The sequence below is a fragment of the Carica papaya genome, chromosome 7, assembly GCF_054855325.1.
Source record: "Carica papaya isolate Zhongbai chromosome 7, ASM5485532v1, whole genome shotgun sequence".
Lineage (NCBI taxonomy): Eukaryota > Viridiplantae > Streptophyta > Magnoliopsida > Brassicales > Caricaceae > Carica > Carica papaya.
The window spans coordinates 5,088,403-5,109,552 of record NC_142315.1 but is presented as its reverse complement, the minus strand read 5'-3'; the positions used below and the strand labels follow the sequence as shown (position 1 = coordinate 5,109,552).

Here is a 21,150-nt window from a genome sequence, read left to right as displayed (position 1 = left end):
AATCTGTCCGTGAGTTTCTCGGTACTGCACCAAGTATCTTCCCAAAATCGAATTTTTATCCCATTTCCAATAAATCCTTTAGAGCAGCCCAATACAACACCATTCATATTGATAATATTCATCCACAAGCTCAAACCATAGTTCTTGTTCTTAATATGTGAAAGATCAAGGGGATTGCCATTATACCAGTTGCAATTGATAACCGTTTTCATAAGCTATGATTATCATTCCAATATCTCCAAATCCATTTTCCAAGCAACACCTTGTTTAGTTTGTTCTAATCTATTCAGGTTATCTATAGCTACTCCGTTTTGTATTATTTTTCCCTGGTTGAAGAAAAGTGGTCCACGAGCTTTGAAGTGACAACCAATGTGAAAGCTTATTATTCGGGTTTTCGTATAAAAATTTAGCGACATTTGTGCTCGGTCATGTTCTTTAGTACTAAACATAATAAAAATACATAATTGTTTGAGTACGAAATCCTGACAGATAATGAAATCAACAAAGTTACCAATTTGACATTGCACTTCACCTCGAGCTGAACATCATTAGACCCAATTATTGGTTTAGGTTCCTCCTTGCTTTGTACTTCCATAGAATTTTCTTCAAGCAGTAAAAGATCTTGAGCAATCTCAAATCTGTATTCTTAGGAAGACGTGATACTCTTTCTTTTTGTCTCAACTTCAATATTCTTTATCTTCTTCATTGATTCCAGGTATTTTGAACGTTTGTATTTATTCATCTTTGTTGACATGGATCTTAAAATTACATCCTTTATGTTGAGCATAAAATGACAAGTATTGATAGTCTCATCTCGTAAACATGTCGATCATTAAGTCAAGGTTGACCTAGAAGAATGTGTGGACATCACAGGAATTACACCACACTAGATTGGATCATTGTGAATATCACGATGAACAAAACAAGACTTTACTGAGTTATCAAAATGCTCAAATTATTTGCCTACGCTAGTCTGTATGATTGAGGGTGTAGTTGCACAAAAAGATTGAGTCATTCAACTGTAGATATTGAAACAAGATTTTTGTGACAATCTTCACAAATAACAAGTTTTTAATCTTTATTTTCACAACAGGCTACAGTTTGGAGAATTGGAGAACACCGTAGATTTTTTTTTCCTTCATTCTGGATAGTTGTGTTTACTACAGTCAAGAAAGACTTGTCGATTCTATCATTCTCTGTTGACTCATTATCTTTCCTTTTTTTTTTTGAAGTAAAATGTATCTTTCTTTTCTTACAATTCCACATCTTTTAACTTTTTTCTATTGCACTAACTTTTGTGAAGAGACTGCAAAACAAAGAGTAGAGGGTAATAAATTGTTTTGAACTATCGAACACTGGTCTGAGAGGGGGAAGCTAGTCTAGGTAAATCGATTTAGTCAAACCCAATTCAAAAGTTAAAACAAAGAACAATATTAAAATGCTCACTCGTGGGTGTACGCGTATGGGGTGCACGAGCTGGCTTCTGATCATCAGACGACATCAATCTTTAGTCAGTTGACTTGAATATAGGGGGCTGTTTCAGATTGGAAGTTAGTGTAATGCATGACTTGTAGAAATACGGAATCAAGAGAGGCAGCAAGAGGGGTGGTACCCCTTTTTTTTGGTACCTTGTGAATATATACCTTACGCTTTTTATTTGAGAAAAAGTTTAATATCTAAAAAAAACCGAGAGGCAGCAACAGGGACGACTTGCACTGGCGAGTGGCATGTTTGCTGTGGAGTTTCTGGGGAATGATTATCTGGATCTTTGGAGACTGATGATGGCAGTTGGGTTGATCACCTCCCAACAGTGACCATGATATAGGGTGGCAGCAGTAGACTGGGTTCGTTTTTATTTATTTTATCCTCCATTGAGTTGTTTTGGTGTAGGATTGTGAGATCCCATGTGTAAGATTCTTTTAGCTCTAGTATGAATGAAATTTGACAAATAAGGTTCATTTCTCCCATTAGAGATTTTGGGGGAGAAAACCTAAACAACGCACCTTGGATTTCTTGGACATTACATCTAATAAGTGTTAAGTATAACACTTAAGACCTTGATTGTCCACACAAGCTAGAAAATTGATAAACTCTCAAGGGTTTTTATTGAATAAGTAAAATGCTATCTTGAAAGTGAAATTATAAAGATTTTTATGGTGCTCCCTGAGTAACTTTTACTAAATAGAACTAAACTAAGAAGTAGTAAAGCTAATAGTATTAAGAATATTACTCCTACTAGGATAGGAAACTAATATTAATAATATTAAGAACACTCATTCTAATATAAATAAGAAATATTATTAATATGAATAAAATCCTTAAATTACTCTAATTATAATAATAGTATTCTAAATAGTACAATGGTTTTGCATTTAATAGCATTGAAATTTCTAATCTATTTAGGTAATCTATGGTTACTCCTCTGCATCTTTCCTCATCATGAGTTTGTACAAAAAGAACATTAGTTGGTCTTGCCATATGCTATTCCAAAATCCAATTTCAAAATAGTACACTTACCTTAGACCATTTACTGACCTCCATGACTTCATTAGCTCTAAGGGAAGCATCAAGAATTTGCCTACCACCAATCAAGGGCACTTTGGTTTATGCCATCCATTGCTTCTTCCAACCTCAACAAAAACATCCTTATTAATAATCTCATACGCACTAGTCATGTGACTAATGAGACAAAGGTTCTAACATTTGTTTGATTGAGGGCTTGATGGTGATTTAAGATAAGGTGAAAGTTTCTCATCTCTAGTCTGTGGTTGACACAATAATCTTTCTTTCTTACAACTCTGTGAAGTTTTATAATATCTCACTATCTTTTTTTGAAAAAAAAAATATATCGTGTACATTATCAAGGTACTGAAACAAGGGTACCACTCAATTACAAAAGATTTACAAATGAGTTAAAGTGTCAATAACATTTTCAAAATCCATAATATCTTACCATCTTAGATGTCTATGAGGGTGTATCGAGTTTGAGGATGAACCAAAGAACAACAATCCAGTGTGTGTTAATATTGAGGGGGTAGGACTAGGACTTGAAAGACCTAGCAAATTTTGCTGGTAGTGATGTCTTTGGGTGATCTTTTCTTTTCTTTCTCCTTTTTTTTTTTGTGGAAGTAAAATATAGATTGACCTTTTCTTTATCTTGGAGTTCCTCTGGAATTATTCCTAGTGTCTCTTCCTATTGGATGGCTGTTGTGAGTAGAGTCTGTAAGCGCCTGCCAAAGAGGCGCTCCTTTTTCCCTGGGTGGTCAAGTTATTCTTATCCAGTCTTGCTTGTCCAGAATCCACTCTACTATCTTTTTCTTTTTAAAATTCCAGGAGGTGTCACAGAGAAAATTGGGAGGGTGATGATCCTGAAGGAAAAAGAGAATTAATAATCCTGCAATAGCTACATACTCCTCATTTATATGAGCTTCGACTCATCTTATGGCCATTAGCCACATTTCAAACTCATGAACAGTGTACTATCAATGTAAAGCAACACCTTCACGACTCTATTGCTAATGCTTTCTCGAATCTTGGGGCTATTTGAATATAGAACTACCCTATAAGGTCTGAAATGGGTTATCTCCAACTCCCTCAGTGGAAAGGACATTGTCGGCTCAGTGTTCATCCTGGTCCCATATTGATACGAGTTTAATGGACATTAGTGGTGTGATGTTACTTGGGTTTATTTGGTGGCTAGGAATGAATTTATCCCCATGCTTATAACTGAGATTTCTGATGCGTATCTGCTCCAGGCTGGAGGATTTAGATCTTTTATGGGGTTGGGTGATAAATAGAAGGTAAATTTGGTCTATATTTGGTTTGGTGTTGGTATCAGATTGAGGATCCAATGGTTTCAGATACGTTGGTGTTGGTTATGGGATCTCAGGTTTATATGGTTTAAGTGATGTGGCTATCAAGTATGTGTAGGTAAATAGAGTTTTTGTTTCTCAATGAGTACATCAATGTGTTGTTCATCTATGTTTACTTTTTTGGAAGCTTGGGTCAAGGTGTTTGGCTCTTATTAAAATCTGTTTAAATCACCTATTTGATAATGTAATAAATAAATTATTGGTTACTATAAATAGCTTCAAAGAAGAAAAGATTAAGTTCTGAACTCAATGCTTTAGCTCAATGTTTTCAGCCATCTCAAACACTCAACCCTCTCTTTTTATGGTCTCTTTTTCTTGCTTATGGGGGTTTTACATTTAACTTGGGACTTTAGAATTTACAATCTGGTGCTGAATTATAAACAAGCTTGGATGTTGAATGCAGGATGGATATACCCCGTTATAAAAGTTGTAATCCTAAGAAATCACCCGGGTTTGATTCCTTTTGGTTCTACCGGTGGAATCAGAAGGGTCCTGCACTTGATCAAGATGGAGATGCTAGTGCATTGGACAACAAAACCAAATCTGGTGGTCGGTACTGGTCTGCAAAATATGCTGCTCTGGAACGACATAAGGACTTAAAACGTATTCATCATATTGCTCCAAGAAAGTCTGCAGCTATGTCATTGGATGATTTCATTCCCTTGTCAGATGAAGGTGCTGATAACTGTTCCATTTCTAAGCATTCAGTGGTTGAAGAATCTTGGGAAGACGAAGTGCTACGCAAAACACGGGATTTTAATAAATTGACAAGAGAACATCCTTGTGATGAAAAAGTTTGGCTGGCCTTCGCGGAGTTCCAAGACAAAGTGGCAAGTATGCAAACAAAAAAAGGTGCTCGCTTTCAGATTCTAGAAAAGAAGATTAGCATACTTGAGAAGGCAGTGGAAATTAACCCAGATAATGAGGAACTGTTGCTTTGTCTTCTTAAGGCATATCGAAACAGAGACAGTCCTGATATATTAATTGGTCGATGGCAAAAGATACTTATGCAGCATTCAGGGAATTATAAGTTGTGGCAAGAGTTTCTGCATGTAGTTCAAGGGGAGTTCTCCAGATTCAAGGTTTCAGATGTGAGAAAAATGTATTCACACGCTATCCAGGCTCTCTCTGCTGCCTGTGGCAAGCAGTCTAGGCAGGTTCTTAATTTAAAACTTTCCAGTGCATTTTTTTAAAACAATTCATATTAAAAACTTTTCACTTATGTTGGAATTCAGTTTTCAGCAATTCTTTTTCAAGCATTCATAAACTTGTGTTTTTACATAATTTTTCAGTGCTAGGTTTCTTCGTGATAAAGCATGGCCTTGTAAGTAGAAGCAGTTTTAAGGTGTTGCATCAAAATGTCTGCATTTTGTTTTATTTTTGTGTATTTTTGTTTGTTTTGTTGTTTATCCCGTGTAGCATGCTGTTGATAGAGGCGACACTTGGCAACCTGCTATGATGTTTATTTTGTGGGGTAGATTTTTCTACTGAATTCTTTTCAGGTAGAAACTGACATTTGTTGGGGCTGATTCAGGTTACTAAAAGTTCTTTTTTTATCCCCCAATATTTCATAGGACCTGCACAAGTGACATTGTTGCATAACTTTGTTACATAGCTCAGATACTGATTTTCTTGATAAAATGGATAGAGGTGAATGACTGTAAATTTGTTATGTTGAAAATTCAGGCTTTATCTGTATTTTCTTTTTCTTGGTGTGTAGTGATTAGAAAATATTGCTGAAAGATGTGTTCTTTCTGTAATTATATGAGGTTGAAGGCTTTGCTAATTAGGCAAATGGAAGATAATGGGAAGGTTGGACTCTCAAAAAAAAAGGATAATGGGGAGGTTCAAATTATTTGTCCCTTTTTAAAATGAGATCAAACAAACTTACATTTAAACAAAACCTTATTAAACTACGCCTCCTCTTCCACTTCTTCTTATCAGTTCTAATGCATTTTCTCGTTGGTTCAGGTTCACCAATCTGTTAAATCTTCAGATCCTGATGTTTCTCAGCTGGAACTTGGACTGGTTCATATATTTATCAGTCTCTGCAGGTTTGAGTGGCAAGCTGGTTACCATGAATTGGCCACTGCATTGTTTCAGGCTGAAATTGAGTTTAGTTTGTTTTGTCCTTCTTTACTATTGACGGAGAGTAGTAAACAAAGACTATTTGAGCACTTCTGGAATAGCAATGGTGCTAGAGTTGGAGAAGAAGGTGCCATTGGTTGGTCAACTTGGTTGGAAAAAGAGGAAGAAAACAGGCAGAAGGTTATGAAAGAAGCTGCTTCTCATAATAATGAAGTAGGTGGTTGGAGTGGTTGGTCTGAGCCACTATCAAAAAGTATAGAAGCTAAACTAAATCCAGGAGAGATACCCAAGAGTGATGTGACTGGTCAGGATGTTGAAGAGGAAATTGAGAATGAAAATGTCGAACAGGAAGAAGATACCGAAGCTTTGCTGAAGATGCTGGGAATTGATGTTGGTGCTGATGTTTCAGGTGAAGTGAATGATACATCAACCTGGGCCAGATGGTCAGAAGAAGAGTCATCAAGGGATTGCTGCCAATGGATGCCCCTGCGCACAAATACTGGTCTGTGTTTACCTCTGTCCTACTGTCTGTCTGTTTTTCTCCCTCTCTATACATATAAAAACTCAAACATGCACACATATGTGTACACCCATGCAATTTGTATGTGTTCGGTTTCAGTTTAACTATTAAGGCAGTATTTTTTATATCCATTTCTAAGGATACACGTGGCAAGGCAAGTTGGATATCTAATGGTGAGTATTTGCTGATTATGTGGCTTGAATTTCTGCTATTTGTACCATACAGGCAGAAGCCTAGTCAATTAGGATACCTTTAAGAGATGCTTGTCTGTTCTGGTGTAAGCATGTCTTCATCATCTGTTTTTTTTTCATCTTATTCATAAATTAAATACTAACCTCTGTTGCTTCTTTGGTGAATAGCTGGGATATCCTGTGCTGATGGAACGACTGATAGAGAAGCAGATGATCAATTTTTGAGAGTTGTATTCTATGAGGATGTGAGTGAATATTTGTTCTCATTAAGCTCAGGAGAGGCTCGATTATCCTTAGTATACCAGTTCATTGATTTCTTTGGTGGGAAAATTTTCCAATGGTAAGGATTAAATTTACTTTTATCCTGATTTAAATATTAGCAATTTTAATGAAAAAAGATATATTGTTAGAGAGAGGAGAGATTAATAGAAGTAGCGGATAAAAAATCTTGAAAAACTAAAGAGTAAGCAGCCACATAAAAATCTGTAAAAAGTACTAGGAGAAAAATCTGTAAAAAGCTGCATCCCTAATTCCTATGCAATGTAACTGAGGTGACGTCCCAATATAATCATGAACCCAACTCACAGGAAAGGTAAAAAGGTCATTTTATCCAGAGAGTGAAAGGAGAGAAGTAACGATCCTTGAAGAGTCAAGCATTAGCTATAGCTACAACACCTTTAACCCAACAAAGACAAGCATCTTTGCTTTCTTATTTGGCTTTACTTGCATAAGGGGATAAACGACAAAACACTCAAGGACGGGTGAGAGATCCACATGATGGCAAATGTGTCGAACAACCAAGATCATAGTCTCCAAGCCATGTCATGATGCAAGGAGCGATGACAATGAGACTCAACCTCCTTGAAGCACATAATGCACAAAATTGGGAAGAGAGCACGATTGAGTTTTACGGTTAGACAATAGGGTTGATTTTTGGAAATTATGGAGCATGGTTGGGTCTTACGATTAGACATCAAGGTGGGTTTTTGGAAATTGTGAGGACAATATTGAATTGTTATTCTTCTATTTTTTGCATATTAGAATTAGGATTGAGTTTATAAGGAATATTTTTCCTCTAAAGGTACTTTTTCTTAGGCTTGTTTTTGGAGTTTAAGATTGGGAATATTTGCGAAAGGTGCATTTAGAGATCGCTTCACAATCCTACTCATAAGTGGATCCCTAAAAGACTCAACTTGAGGTGGTAGGTAGATATTAGTAGTGCCAATGATGAATTTGAAAAAAAGATAGTGTAAACATCAGATGGGTCAAGGCTCCATGTGCAACAAATAGGGTGATGGGTGGGGTAAAAGATGTTATCCATCAAAGGTATCAAATTTATAATCTCTTATTGCTTAGGTTATGGACAGAAAGTAGGTCACATGACAATTGAAGAATTCAAAAAAAATAGAGATAAGTTTTGAGGTGAGATGATATAAGTGAGGAAAACAAGTAGCCGAAGGCAACTCTCACCTCTAGTGATCCTCTAAATAAACACCCAACCGACTAGGAAGTAAATGGGCCAAGAAACTATATACTTGAGAGATGAATTTTTGATGGCTCCACTAAATAGCAGCGGAATGATCATTAGTATCTAATCTATAGAATCAAACTAATAAAAATATTGATGCTGGTAAATATATAATGTTAAAAAAGAAGTAAATCAAGTTAATAAGTATAACTGTTAAAGAGACAGTAAATTAAGGTGTTATAAAAGGAACAAATTAGGTTCAATGGTATAAAGGTAAGTTACATCCTTTGTAATTAATTGTCTATTTCTTTTTTTCGTCATGAAAAATGTGTATATATAGAGATGTAATATTAAATAGAATACACATCAATTAGAAAAACCATTCTTAACATGATATTAGAGTCTAAGTTAAGAAATCCTATGTCTTCTATAAATCTTATTTGATTTTCATTGCCGAAGTAAAGAAAATGCTGACCTTTATAGCTAACCACCAGTAAGAAAAAATCTGCAGGTAAGGAAAAATCTGGTTTTGACACATTGCACCTAGTTTGGATGATTTAAACATTGCAATCGCTCTAAGAAAAGGGATAAGAGCTTGCATAAAGTAACTTACTTGCAAGTATATCTCTTATAAAGGGTTATCTTCATCCTACTAGGTTTTTTGTGTTTAACCTTGATAATGCGCATATTCTTAATTTCATCAAGAAGGCTCTAAAGAATCCTGAATAGAGACAAATTTTTAGAGAAGAAATTAGAGCTCTTTAGAAGAACGGTACATGGGAGATATTAGATCTTCTCCTTGGAAAGAAAACAATCGACTGTAAGTGAATTTTTACTCTTAAACAAAAAGGCATGTGAAAGCATTGAAAGGCTATGGGGTAGACTTGTTGAAATAGTTTCACTCAGTCATATAGAATAAATTATCAAGAAACTTTTGCTGTTCTCTCTAAGCTCAATGCTATAATGATTCTTCTCTCCCTTGTTGCAAATCAAGATTGTCACTGTACCAACTTGATGTCAAGAACGTATTTCTAAATGGAGATCTCTCTTGTTTTGGTTTGGAACAGAAAAGGTCGTAATCTTGTGTTACCGGAAGAGAAAAGCCGTTCTGTAAAAAAAATTTTCATTCCTGACAGTTTTGAAGTGGGCGGCTGGTGGCGTGCCATAAAAATTATATTTGAGCTAACTGACACGTCTCTAAAGAATCTTTTCACACAACATAGTGAGCAGATAGCCTTTGTCATTGAAGAATCATGCTCTCAGCAGGTCCAAACTGAACCTACTCACTTCTCTATATTTTGCCTGAAATGTCAGTACAGTCTCCGCATTGTTCTCACAACATTACCTGAGAAGTCCTATGTTGAAGTTCTGACATCCTCCACGGCCAACCCTAGTTGGGCGAAGATGATTGCACTCGACCCATCGTTGGTCCCAAAAAACTCGGGTTTTGAAATTCAAATCCATAATGGACTTAGCAGGCAACCCCCACTCGTGCAGAAGTCCACGAAATGGGCTCATCCCAAACCGGGCCTGAGCAAACCTATTATTGCAAAAAAGCTCAGATACTCTTGGGGAGAAAAAAGAAAATGGGTTGAACACACAGAATCTAACAAAGCGGTCTCGAAAATTTTCTCTTGCCCGAAGCCCAATCATCATAAAAACTTATGGCAATGGAGGCCCAAAAGGAAAGCCACTCTCTCCCCGACCCGACCAAGAGTTGCTAACCCGGAACCACTTAAAGATAAATTCCCTCGAACTTCAGTCTCTCCTCAAATTCCTTCACAACCCGAAACCATAATCAACGAAGTCTTTGCTCCCTAAATCACACTTGAGCAAGCCATTTGTCCTGTGCTTGTTTCAGAAGCCGAACCTGCTGACGAGCTCAATTTCTCAGGTGAGCACACCACTCTGAACTTCGATAATCTACATGGTTTTGAGCTAGCCCTGGTTCCAGAAAGGTTTTCTCCTTGCTCCACCCTAGCCACGGACATCCCCTTAGAAATTACCATAGCTGGAGACATGGACGCAGAGTTTTTCTATTCCTCATGGGTGCGCAGAAACATTCTCAGAGTTACCAAGTTATTGGGTGTCACCTTCGAGGGCTATGTTTGTAGAATTAGAAAAAAAAATGCTTGAGAAAAAGGAAGGGACAGAATCTACAAGAAAACCAAAGAAGAAGATGATAGTGGGTGGCTCCAGGGAACTGAAGAGGCTGTAATTTGACATCAACTATGAGGGTAAGCAGAGGCAAGACAGGGATGGTGGGGACTTTTTTGCCATTGACCAATGATAGATAAAATCATCTCGTGGAATGTTAGAAAATTGAATGACCTGAAGAAAAGAAACATCATGAGGGGTTGCCTTAGCCACTAGAAGCCAGACCTCGTCTGCTTTCAAGAGTTAAAATTGGACTCAGTCAATGACTTTCTTGTGAAAAGTTTATGGAACTACACAGAGATTGGATGATTATTCCTGCCGGCTAATAACACCGCGGTAGGCATTCTGATTTTGTTGAAGGATCTCTTGCTCTGCACTGATCATCTCCTGGGAACAACAATGATCCCTGGTACTTCACTGGTGTTTACTATAGAGGCGCCATTGAAAGACATTCTCTATGGATTGAACTCTCTTAATGTCGTGTTAAGTGGGGTTTGAATGGTGTGGTTGGTGGCGACTATAACATGTTCCTTCGACGTTACGAAAGATCGGACAACCAGTTCTCTGCTCTCTATTCGCAGGAATTCCAAGAGTGTATTGATAATCTCAGCCTAGAAGACTTACCTGTAAATGGCGGCTAATGGATTTGGAGCAGCCAGAGGGACGCACCCTCTTTCTCCCGTATTTAAAGATTCCTTGTCTCTTCTGATATATTACACTCTCTCCTGGGTCTGCATCAAAAGGTACTTCCTTGTCCCCTTTTTGATCATTTTTTTATTTGTCTATCTTCTGATGGTATCAAGTGGGGACCTGTTCCATTTCGTATCGACAATAAATGGTTAAAAGTGGACAACTTTAGAGCTATGGTTTTCAAGGTTTGGAAGGAATCTGCCTTTCAGGGGACTGCCAGCTACTATCTTCACTCTAAGCTTCGCCACCTGAAATCTAAAATCAAAACTTGGACCAAAGAGGTTGGACTCAAGGAGGAGACGCGGATCACTAATTTATTGGAAGAGTTGGCTGACCTAGATTACACAGAGGCCGAAACAGGGTTGAATGTTGATGACAGAGATAAAAGAAATGTGCTCAAAGTGGAATTGGGTAATAGAATGCACTGGGAAGCCATCTCTTGGAAATAGAAAGTTAGGGAAAAATGGATTTGAGAGGGGGATAAAAACTCTAAATTCTTCCATTACCTGGTCAGCCACCGCAGAAGGGCCAATTACGTGAAAAACCTACAAGTTAATGGTGACTCGTATCACTGGGAATGAGGCTCTGCATGAGGCTGCCAAAACACATTTCCAATCTCTCTACACAAAAGATGTTCACTACAGGCCAAAATTAGATCATCTCTGTTTTGACAAAGTTGGGGAACCTGCGCGGAGACTACTTGAATCTGAATTCGCCAAAGGTGAAATTTATTCCTGCTTAAAAGATTGTGATGGTGACAAAGCATCCGGTCCCGATGGCTTCAACATGACAATTTTCCAAAGCTTCTGGCATGAGGTAAAATTGGATGTGCTTAATTTTTTCAGTGACTTCAACAGGCATGGCTCCTTTGTGAAACCAATAAATTCCACCTTCATTGTTTTGATCCCCAAAAAAGAGGGGCCAATTGTATCACTGACTTCAAGCCAATCAGCTTGATCGGTTCAGTTTACAAGTTTTTATCAAAGGTATTGGTCAGAAGGTTCTCTAAATCACTTAAGTTTATCATCGGCGACTACCAGCATGCTTTCATTGAAGGGAGGCAAATTACCGACGCTATTATGATTGCAAATGAAGTGGTTGATGCAACAAGAACAGTGAACTCCTATATAAACTTGATAATGTTAACTAGGAATTCATTGACTATATGTTTGATAGAATTGGTTATGGCATCAAATGGAGGAGATGGATGAGAACCTGTATTTCCTCTACTAGCTTTGCAGCCATGATTAATGGTGGACCCTCAGCTTTTTTCACTGCCTCCAAAGGTTTGAGACAGGGTGACCCACTTTCCCCTTTGCTCTTTATTTTAATAATGGAAGTTTTGATAAAATGCTAGTGCAGGCCAGAACTCTTGATCTCATCAAGGGTATCACTGTTGGACAAGCTGAAAAAATGGAGATCACGCACCTATTTTTTGCCAATGATACCTTACTATTCTGCTAATTAGATATCAGCACTCTTCTTCACTTAACATTATTCTCTTCTGCTTTCAAGTAGTTTCCGGAGTTCACATCAATTTGGGAAAATCTGATGGTGTCAAATATCGACACAGAGTCATTGGCCCGGGTATTAAACTGCAATGTGTCACAGCTCCATATTAAATATCTTGGAGTCTCGCTTGGTGCTAACAATAAAGATGGTGCAATTTGGGAACTGGCCAAATATATTTGAGAAAAGGCTTGCAAATTGGAAGAGGATTTGCTTTCCAAAGGAGGGAGACTAACCCTCATAAAAACCACACTTTCCAATCGATGTTGAGAACAGTGAGATAGTATGTTGGGAGATGTTGCTAACAGATTATAAAAAAATTCAACGCTATTTTCTTTGGGGCAGCAAGGACAACTGAAGGAAATTTCATCTTGTAAACTGGGAGGACGTGAAACTGCCCAAAAATCATGGGAGACTTGGTCTTAGATCTCTAACCACTATGAATAAAGCCCTACATGATAAATGGATTTGGAGATTCTGGAATGAGGGTGATAACTCGTAGAAAAGAATTGTTGACTGCAAGTGGAATATCAGTGGTAAATGTTTACACCACAGAGGACACTCTAATACTTACGGTAAAAGCCTGTGAAGAGGCATCTCTAGCACTAGCAACTTGGTCTTTGATTGCTTAACTTGAGTTGTTGACAGAGGAAATAAAACTAAATTCTGGACCGATAAATGGTGCGGCTCTTCTAAGCTTCAGCATCAATTCTCTCTCATATTTGCAATATCCATGGACAAGAATATACCGGTCGAGAATACTTATGACTTTGTTAATGGAGACGGTTGGAACATCGCGGTTTCTAGGAATTTGAAGGATTGGGAAATCAGAATATGAAAGCTTATTAACCCTTTTATCAGCATTAAAGCTCACAGATAATGAGGATAAGCTTCACTTGTCCATTGCTAATAATGTTAATTTCTCTGTCAAGATTTTCTACCATCATTTGGCCCCATAAAACAGAACAAAGAGCCCGGATTTCCTATAAAAAATGATATGGAACAGTACTGCTCCTCCTCAGGTCTCGTTTTTCACTTGGGAAGCTACCAAAGAAAGAATTCTTACCTTAGACAATCTCATGAGAAGAGGTATTATTCTAGCTAATAGATGCTTTCTTTATAAAGATAATGCTGAGTCATGTAACCATCTCTTATTCCATTGCCCTTTCACTCACAAACTGTGGTCCATGGTCCTTGGGTTACTTGGCACCAGCTCGAGTACTGCGGACACCATACAAGGCGAATTGAAAGTTTGGGAATTTCTATGCAAAAGAAACAAGAAATATTGACTTATTCCTCTTACTATATTTTGGATCATATGGAAAGAAAGAAACAACGTGCTTTTAAGAGTAAAGAGGATAATTTTGGAAACATCAATGACAAATGGTTTCACTTTTTTGGGTCCACTATACTCGGACGTCACCTTTGTTCCCTTGATGATTTTGGTTTTATTATAAATATGTTCTTAGATTTGTAAATTTTTTATAAGTAGGCGGCACCTCCTTGGTGCCTACACTCAATATATTCCTTACTCTTTTCTCTAAAAAAAAAATTGTGATTTTGAGGAAGAGATTTACATATATGTTCCACCAGGACTTGCAACAAATCTCAACTTCAGCAGGGTCTGAAAACTGAGGAAAATTGCTATATGGCCTAAATCAATTACCGCTTGTCTGGTTTGATAAATTCTCAAAGTCAATGGTGAGAAATGGGTACACTCAATGTCAAGCTGACCACACATTCTTTGTGAACCATCTCTAAAAAATAAAATTGCTATACTTATAGTTTATGTTGATGACGTTATACTCATGGGTGATTATGAAGAGTAATTGTTGAAGTTGAAGAAGTTTATTGCAACGAAATTTTGAAGTAAAGACTTTATTGAAGGAGACTGACATGCTAGGATGTAAATCTACGAACACCATGATGGATAAACGGATAGGAATGGAAAAAGAAAGGACCGATGGATAGAGGGAGATACCAGAGACTTGTGGGAAGACTCATATGTCTTTCCACTCGGTCTGATATTGGGTTTCCAATTATTATTGTAAGTCGGTTCATGTATAATCCAACTGAAGAACACTATGAAGGCTGTATACAGAATCTTAAGATTCTTCAACATGACAGGACGCTTACTTTACAAGAAATAAGTCAACCCGAACATTTCAGTTTTCTCTGATGCACTCTGAATATTGTCTTCTGTTTGAGGAAACCTGGTTAATTTGGAAAAATAAAAAACAAACTGTTGTCTCCAGAAATAGTGCTGAATTTGAATTTAGAGCTTTAGCGTTGAGCTTATGTGACGGTACGGGGATAAAGAGATTTCTTGGTGAGTTGAGGATAATGATTGAGGAACTTATTAATCTATTCTGTGATAACTAGGCAACTATTAGCATTGGTAAGAATTCTGTACGCCATGATCAAACAAAGTACATTGAGATTGACCAATATTTTATATAAGAGAAAATTGAAATTTGGTTGTACAAGTAATCTATATACCTATGAGGTCTCAAATTACAGACATTCTCACTAAAGCCCTTCCAAGAACCAAGTTTGAAGAATTGAGTAGCAAGCTGTGTTTGTTCAACATTTATAACCCTGCTTGAGGAGTGTGGAATTTTGTATTAGGAAATTAATAGTGCTATGATTTTTTGCTTATAGATTTAGAAAGGAGTTGAATTCTAGAATAAGAAAGATTCGGTATTATTCTACCAGATTCTCCCAAATTTTCTTTGTAAATCTATTCAGGAATTTCCAATTTAGAATGGAAAATTAGGTCTCTAGGTGTAAGTTTTTCCTACATATGTTTATGTAATCTTCTGCTTCAAGTAATAAGAACAATTTTATGAAAAAACCTCCCAGAAAATAACATCAAGTAAGAATGAAGAATGATAAAAAGAGGAGGATTAGATATCCTCAGTAAGAGAGAAAGAGAAAATACAAAAGAGAAGAAAGGTCAACTATACTTGGGAAGAAATAGGTAACGAGCCTCTATATAAAGAAGACTAAGATAATTCTTTAAAGTGCTCATGTGTTCATGAAAATTCTAGCGTTCCTCTCAAGCCAAATTGTCCTGATCCCAACAAAGGAAGCAAAATGCAAAAATGCTTTAGACTCTTGCTTCATATTTGAGCCCAAAAGAATAGAGGAAAGAAAATGTTCATTTTTGTTGTGAGAAGCCCAAGAAACACCAAAAGTATCACACAACTGACACAAAATTCTTGACCGTTGCAGCAGAATGCAGAAATAGATGTTCACAGTTCTAAAACACATGACACATATCCTAGGGGATAAAGTGCAATTTGGTCAATGATCTTAGGCAAATTATTTAAGTTTAATATAGCGAAACAACAAGAGCCCAAGAAACACCAAAAGTTTCAAGCAACTGACACAATTTTTAATAGCATAATTTTCTATTTAGTTGAGTTGTTTATAAAGTATTTTAGTCGTTTGATTCTCATAAGTGAAGAGTTAATTACGAATTTTAGTTAGAAAAAGTTTTTTGGATTATAGTTTTGCAATATAAGTAACATTCAATGCAGATTTCTTTGGGGTGATGAGAAGGGAAATAGAAAATATCATTTAATTAGGTGGGAGGAGGTGAAGAAACCGATGAGGGAGGGGGGTCTTGGTTTAAGATCTATTAGAGCACTCAATGACGCTCTTCATGAGAAGTGGTTATGGAGATATCTCATGGAGGAGGGGAGGCTGTAGAGGAAGGTTGTGCAAGCGAGGTGGGGAGATTGGGAAAAGGAGAGGGGTCGGAGGGGTAGATTCAAACAGCATGGGAGGAGTTTTTGGAAGAAAATTAGGGATGATAACCATGTATTCCAGGGCTGTGTGGGGTGGCAGCTTGGTAATCGTCAGGATATTAGTTTTTGGGAGGATGAGTGGATGGGAGGTTTTAAAATTAAAGAATGCTTTACCAGAATTTTTGATATTGTTAGCAATAAAGAGGCAAGGGTGAAGGACATGTATGAAAATGTGGGTGAGGGGACGGCTTGGAATGTGAAAGTTACAAGAAACTTGCAGGATTGGGAAATCGATGACTATTGCAACCTGCTTCTGGTTTTGGGCAGCATGAAGGTGAAGGAAACAAGGGACAAAAGAGTTTAGAAGCCTGATGAGAAAAATGGTTTTTTTGTGAAATCGATGTACAATTTTCTATGCACAAATGATAGAAAAAATATCATTTCAGCACCCTTTAAACAGATTTGGAAAACTGGGGCCCCTCCTAGGATGGCTTTTTTACATGGGAAGCCGTTAAGGAATGCCTTTTGACTATTGATATGCTGAAAAGAAGTGGTAATACCATGGTTAACAGATGCTACCTTTGCAAATCGGAAGAGGAGACATGCAACTATCTACTTTTGTGGTGCCCGACGACCTTCAACATTTGGAATTCTGTATTGGGTTTGCTGGGTTTAAGTTGGGTAATGGCTGATAATGTGAGTAAAGAGTTGTGGGCTTGGATAGGTTATTGTAAGAAGAAAAAACATTTGTTTCTTATTCCACTAACTATTTTTTGGGTTGTGATGAAGTTAAGAAATGCAAGAGTTTTTGAGGGTATTGAGACTAACATTATAAACATTAAAGATAGATGGATCTATACTTTTGATTCTATTTTGTTAAGTCATGACATTAAAAATTGGGATGATTTTGGGTGGGTCATGGACCATGTAATTGACTTGTAACTATGTTTTGTACATGAGTGGTACCCGTTTAGTATCTTTGTGAATAGTATTACTTCTATTATATTTAAAAAATATATATAAGTAATTTTCAACCTGAACCAATAGAGCATGTCACTGTTGAAATGTTAAGATGTTATATTTATCATGTAAAGAACTTTTCAGTCGAAGTGCTGATGTTTCATATATTCCTTCGTTAATTTTCAATTTGATATTTTCTATTAAAATTCAAGTTAATATTATTTTTAATCATATACAATATATTCTGTTAATGTCATAATTCTTGATATGATGTGATGATTGATTTGCAAAATAAATGATGCATTGTCTAAATCTTTGTTTTACATTTTTTAATTATTTTAATTAAAAACATTAATGACTCTGCATGCCTAGCCATTTCTCTATTACTCAACCAAGTACTTTTATTGTTTCCTTTTTCTATCAGGATGTGCACGAATAGTTCAAGTTGGATTGAGAAAATTATTAGCTTAGAGGTTCTGCCGGATTCTATAATGGAAAAGTTGAGAAAGGCCTATAATGTTTTGACCCGAAAGAACAGCAGTTTAAGTGGTTTTGATTTGGAATACATTCTGGGCACTGATGATGACATCTCCAGAAAAACTGAGATGATGGCATTTCTTCGCAATGCTATTTTACTTTGTTTAACTGCATTTCCAAGGAATTATGTGTTGGAAGAAGCTGCTCTTGTAGCTGAAGAGCTTTTTGTAACCAGAATGGGTACACTTGACTTCTCAGCTACCCCATGTCAGTCTTTAGCAAAGCGCCTTTTAAAAAGTGACAGACAGGTACTTTTTCTAATATATGCTACTCGTTAGGGCGTTTAGCTTCTTGATCTTTTAAGGTTTATGCCAGTGTCCCCCTACTGTTTTTGGTGTATAGACTTTGGTCATTTGTTGGCCTGAGCCAAGTTTTGGCAATGCCAGCCTCTTATTGTAATAGAGCAGCATAAAAGTCCAACTCTTTGGACCTGATTATTCAGGTCTACACCCCCCAACCCTAGAGAAAATATCTATCTCAAGTCCATTCATTTAGCTCAAGTTTAAAAGAAAAATAGTACATATTTTTCTGTTCATATACTTGGTAGAAACATTTTAGAGATAGTACTATTGCTAATTTTAATAAAAGAAGCCTGGTTAATAAGCTTTTCAATTATAATATGCATAGGGGGTTAATTAGTAATAATATTGCAGTTTTAAGGTTTTATATATATATTTGAATGTATAAAAACATTTTAAATTAAATGTAAGAAGTGGCCCAAAGCATAAAAACCAAGTCTACTCTTCTATTTTTGGGTTTACAAGTTTTAGCAAAGCCCATCCATGGGCTTAGAGTACATGCCCAGACCCTTAAAAATGCGGGATGAACTACTCGGCTAGGGTTGGGTGAGCTAATGGGTCAATGCTTGTAGGTTTTTCCACGAAAAACTAGGAGGGGGTAGGGAGACAAGAACGGTGAGAGGATGTAATTCCTACTGTGCATTACGGGACTTACTGCTGAACAATGCTCAATTTAATCAGACTGTGGTTAGAAGAGAAAGAATTTCATCCCATATTGATAGATTTCTCGATTGGTAACCGATTGGTGGTTATGAGACTAAGGGTAACAAAACATCAGTAAAGGATAGCAATCTCTATGCAAAGAACACAAAAAATAAATTTTAAAAAACCAGATTTCCTAGCCCAAAGTGACTTCAGAGAAGGATAACTTTTTTCCCATAGGAAAAAGGAGAAGACACATCCCTAAAAGTCCTAATGTTTCTATCCAACAACATGTCAACAAAGAGCCCTGTGCTATGAAAGCTTAATTTCCTTGCTCTTACAAACACTAGAAATAGCGTAGGAAAGGAAACTCTCCAGATGCGAGAGGCCCTGAAAATGTCAAATAAGTGGGTCCATGATCTCCAAGCCATGTCACAATGTAAAATAGGTGGTTATGAGACTCAATTGCTCTATGACACATCACATACACCCAATGAGATAAAGCCGAAAGCAGCTTGCAAACTTGAACATGTTAAATGAAACTTACATTGTAAGTGAGGACATGGTTTCGAATTGACATATTTTTCTTGACATGTGTGTTTCCTTTGGTTCTTACCTTGATGTGAATTTTCTTTTGAAAGTTACTTCGATGTGGATTTTATTAATCTATCTTTTTCTTTTTTTCTCGTAGAATATATTACTTTGTGGAGTTTATGCACGAAGAGAAGCCTTCTTTGGTAATATAGAAAATGCAAGAAGAGTGTTTGACATGGCACTACTGTCAATTGCTGGGCTTCCATTGGTGAGAACTTTATCTTTAGTGTAAACCACGAAACATATTGAGGATGCTTAACCATGTTCGCTTTATATACCAAATACTCAATCCTTCTTGGAAATGATATAATTTTAGTAACAAATTGATCATAACTTTTAATATCTTCTAGATGAATGAATCAGCATATAGGTAAATTCTTGAATTAATGCATTTCAATATCATCTAGGTGCATGTATTATTAAAATTTCATGTAGTTTATGTATTATTGTAAGGTCATGTACATGTACCATTATTTGTTCATAGATACATCATGAAAAGATCACATTCATTTTCATGTATTTGATTATTAATGACACTACTGTATGGCAGTAAACCAAGAAGGAAAAAGTAGCAACAATAAGAAAGAGTAACCTCAGAATCTAAATAATCTTAAACTTTTGGCATCTAGTGTTACGATTAATAAAGGGATCAGACCAATAAGTTGAATCTTGGGTGTACACTTTTTATATCTCTGCACCATGGGAGGTTGTTACTGTCTTCAAGAAGCGATATCTCGCCTCTTAGCTGGTTTTGGTATTGTTTTCATTTTGGTATTTCAAAAATTTCATGATATTTCCACTCCTATAACAGATCTTGCTACATTTGGCTTTGTCACTCCAAAAATCTGTTCACTTTGATGATCAGAACTTAATTAGCTGTTACAAAAGATAGAATTTCTTCTGAAGCGTTTGAATCTGCACCTAAACAAGTCTCCCAACTTACATTGTACACATCATCATTCTCAACACTTGAACAACTTTTAGGAACAAACTGATACTTATTAGAGAAATTAACCCATTTGTCATGGCTAAGATGTAGCTTTTTTTGGAAAGACCAATACCTCAAGGTTGACTGATTTGAGCATGAGACAACGCTCCTAGGAAGGATAATCTCAATGGATGAAGGTAGTTTATTACAAAATAAAGTTCTTTGTAAAAGATAAGATAATTCTTGTCTAACTTCACACGACCAATGGCGAAAGAATATACTAAGAGAACTATCTTAACTAGCCACAGTTCTTATATCTACTCCTAACTAATCACAAAAAATATCAAACAACTTATCAAGGTCCTTCGGCACACACAAATCTAGGAGCACTTCAGGTCAAAAGAAGGAATATTTTCTACAAATTCTATAAGTTTTTGCCGCTCTGAAAACATTGAGAATCTACTTAAGATGATTTAGATGCTCTCAGAAGATATCACAAGGAATTCACCGATAAAGTAGTTTATGATGTTGGTCATTGGTCTTAAGAGAGGCATTTGAAAATATTAAGGTGACTAGGAACTCTGATTTTTGTCGAGGCAACAAATGATCATGACTTACATGCTAGTGCGATGGTTTCCAATGATGATACACGCTAAGATTTGGTGGAGGCACCAATCTAGCTCCTCTCATAACAATAGGAGGGTGACCTCCTAGTAATGGTCGGAGATTTGATTACAACTGCTGGCTTGTTGGTGTCTATTTGCGATATCTACCTTTTTTATTGCTTTTTGGGTTTTAGGATCTTTTAGGATTTGAAAAATAATTGAAAATCAAATTTGGGAGTTTTAACATTAATACCAAAATTGATGTAGCACATTAAAAATATGGTTTAGAAAGATAGAAAAACAAAAAAAAAAAAAGATAGTTCTTATGCACAGTTGAA

At 36.5% G+C, this 21,150-nt stretch overlaps 1 protein-coding gene across 1 annotated transcript in view; it reads left to right on the top strand.

Annotated features, from left to right (window-relative positions):
- Nucleotides 1-21,150, top strand: part of LOC110821890 (uncharacterized) — a 43,319-nt gene that overhangs the window by 3,489 nt on the left and 18,680 nt on the right. Inside the window, exons 2-6 of the mRNA XM_088208241.1 lie at nucleotides 4,276-5,029; nucleotides 5,844-6,462; nucleotides 6,840-7,011; nucleotides 17,632-17,992; nucleotides 19,377-19,487. Of these exons, the coding sequence (XP_088064367.1) occupies nucleotides 4,276-5,029; nucleotides 5,844-6,462; nucleotides 6,840-7,011; nucleotides 17,632-17,992; nucleotides 19,377-19,487 (2,017 nt within the window). The remainder of the gene's footprint in view (nucleotides 1-4,275; nucleotides 5,030-5,843; nucleotides 6,463-6,839; nucleotides 7,012-17,631; nucleotides 17,993-19,376; nucleotides 19,488-21,150) is intronic.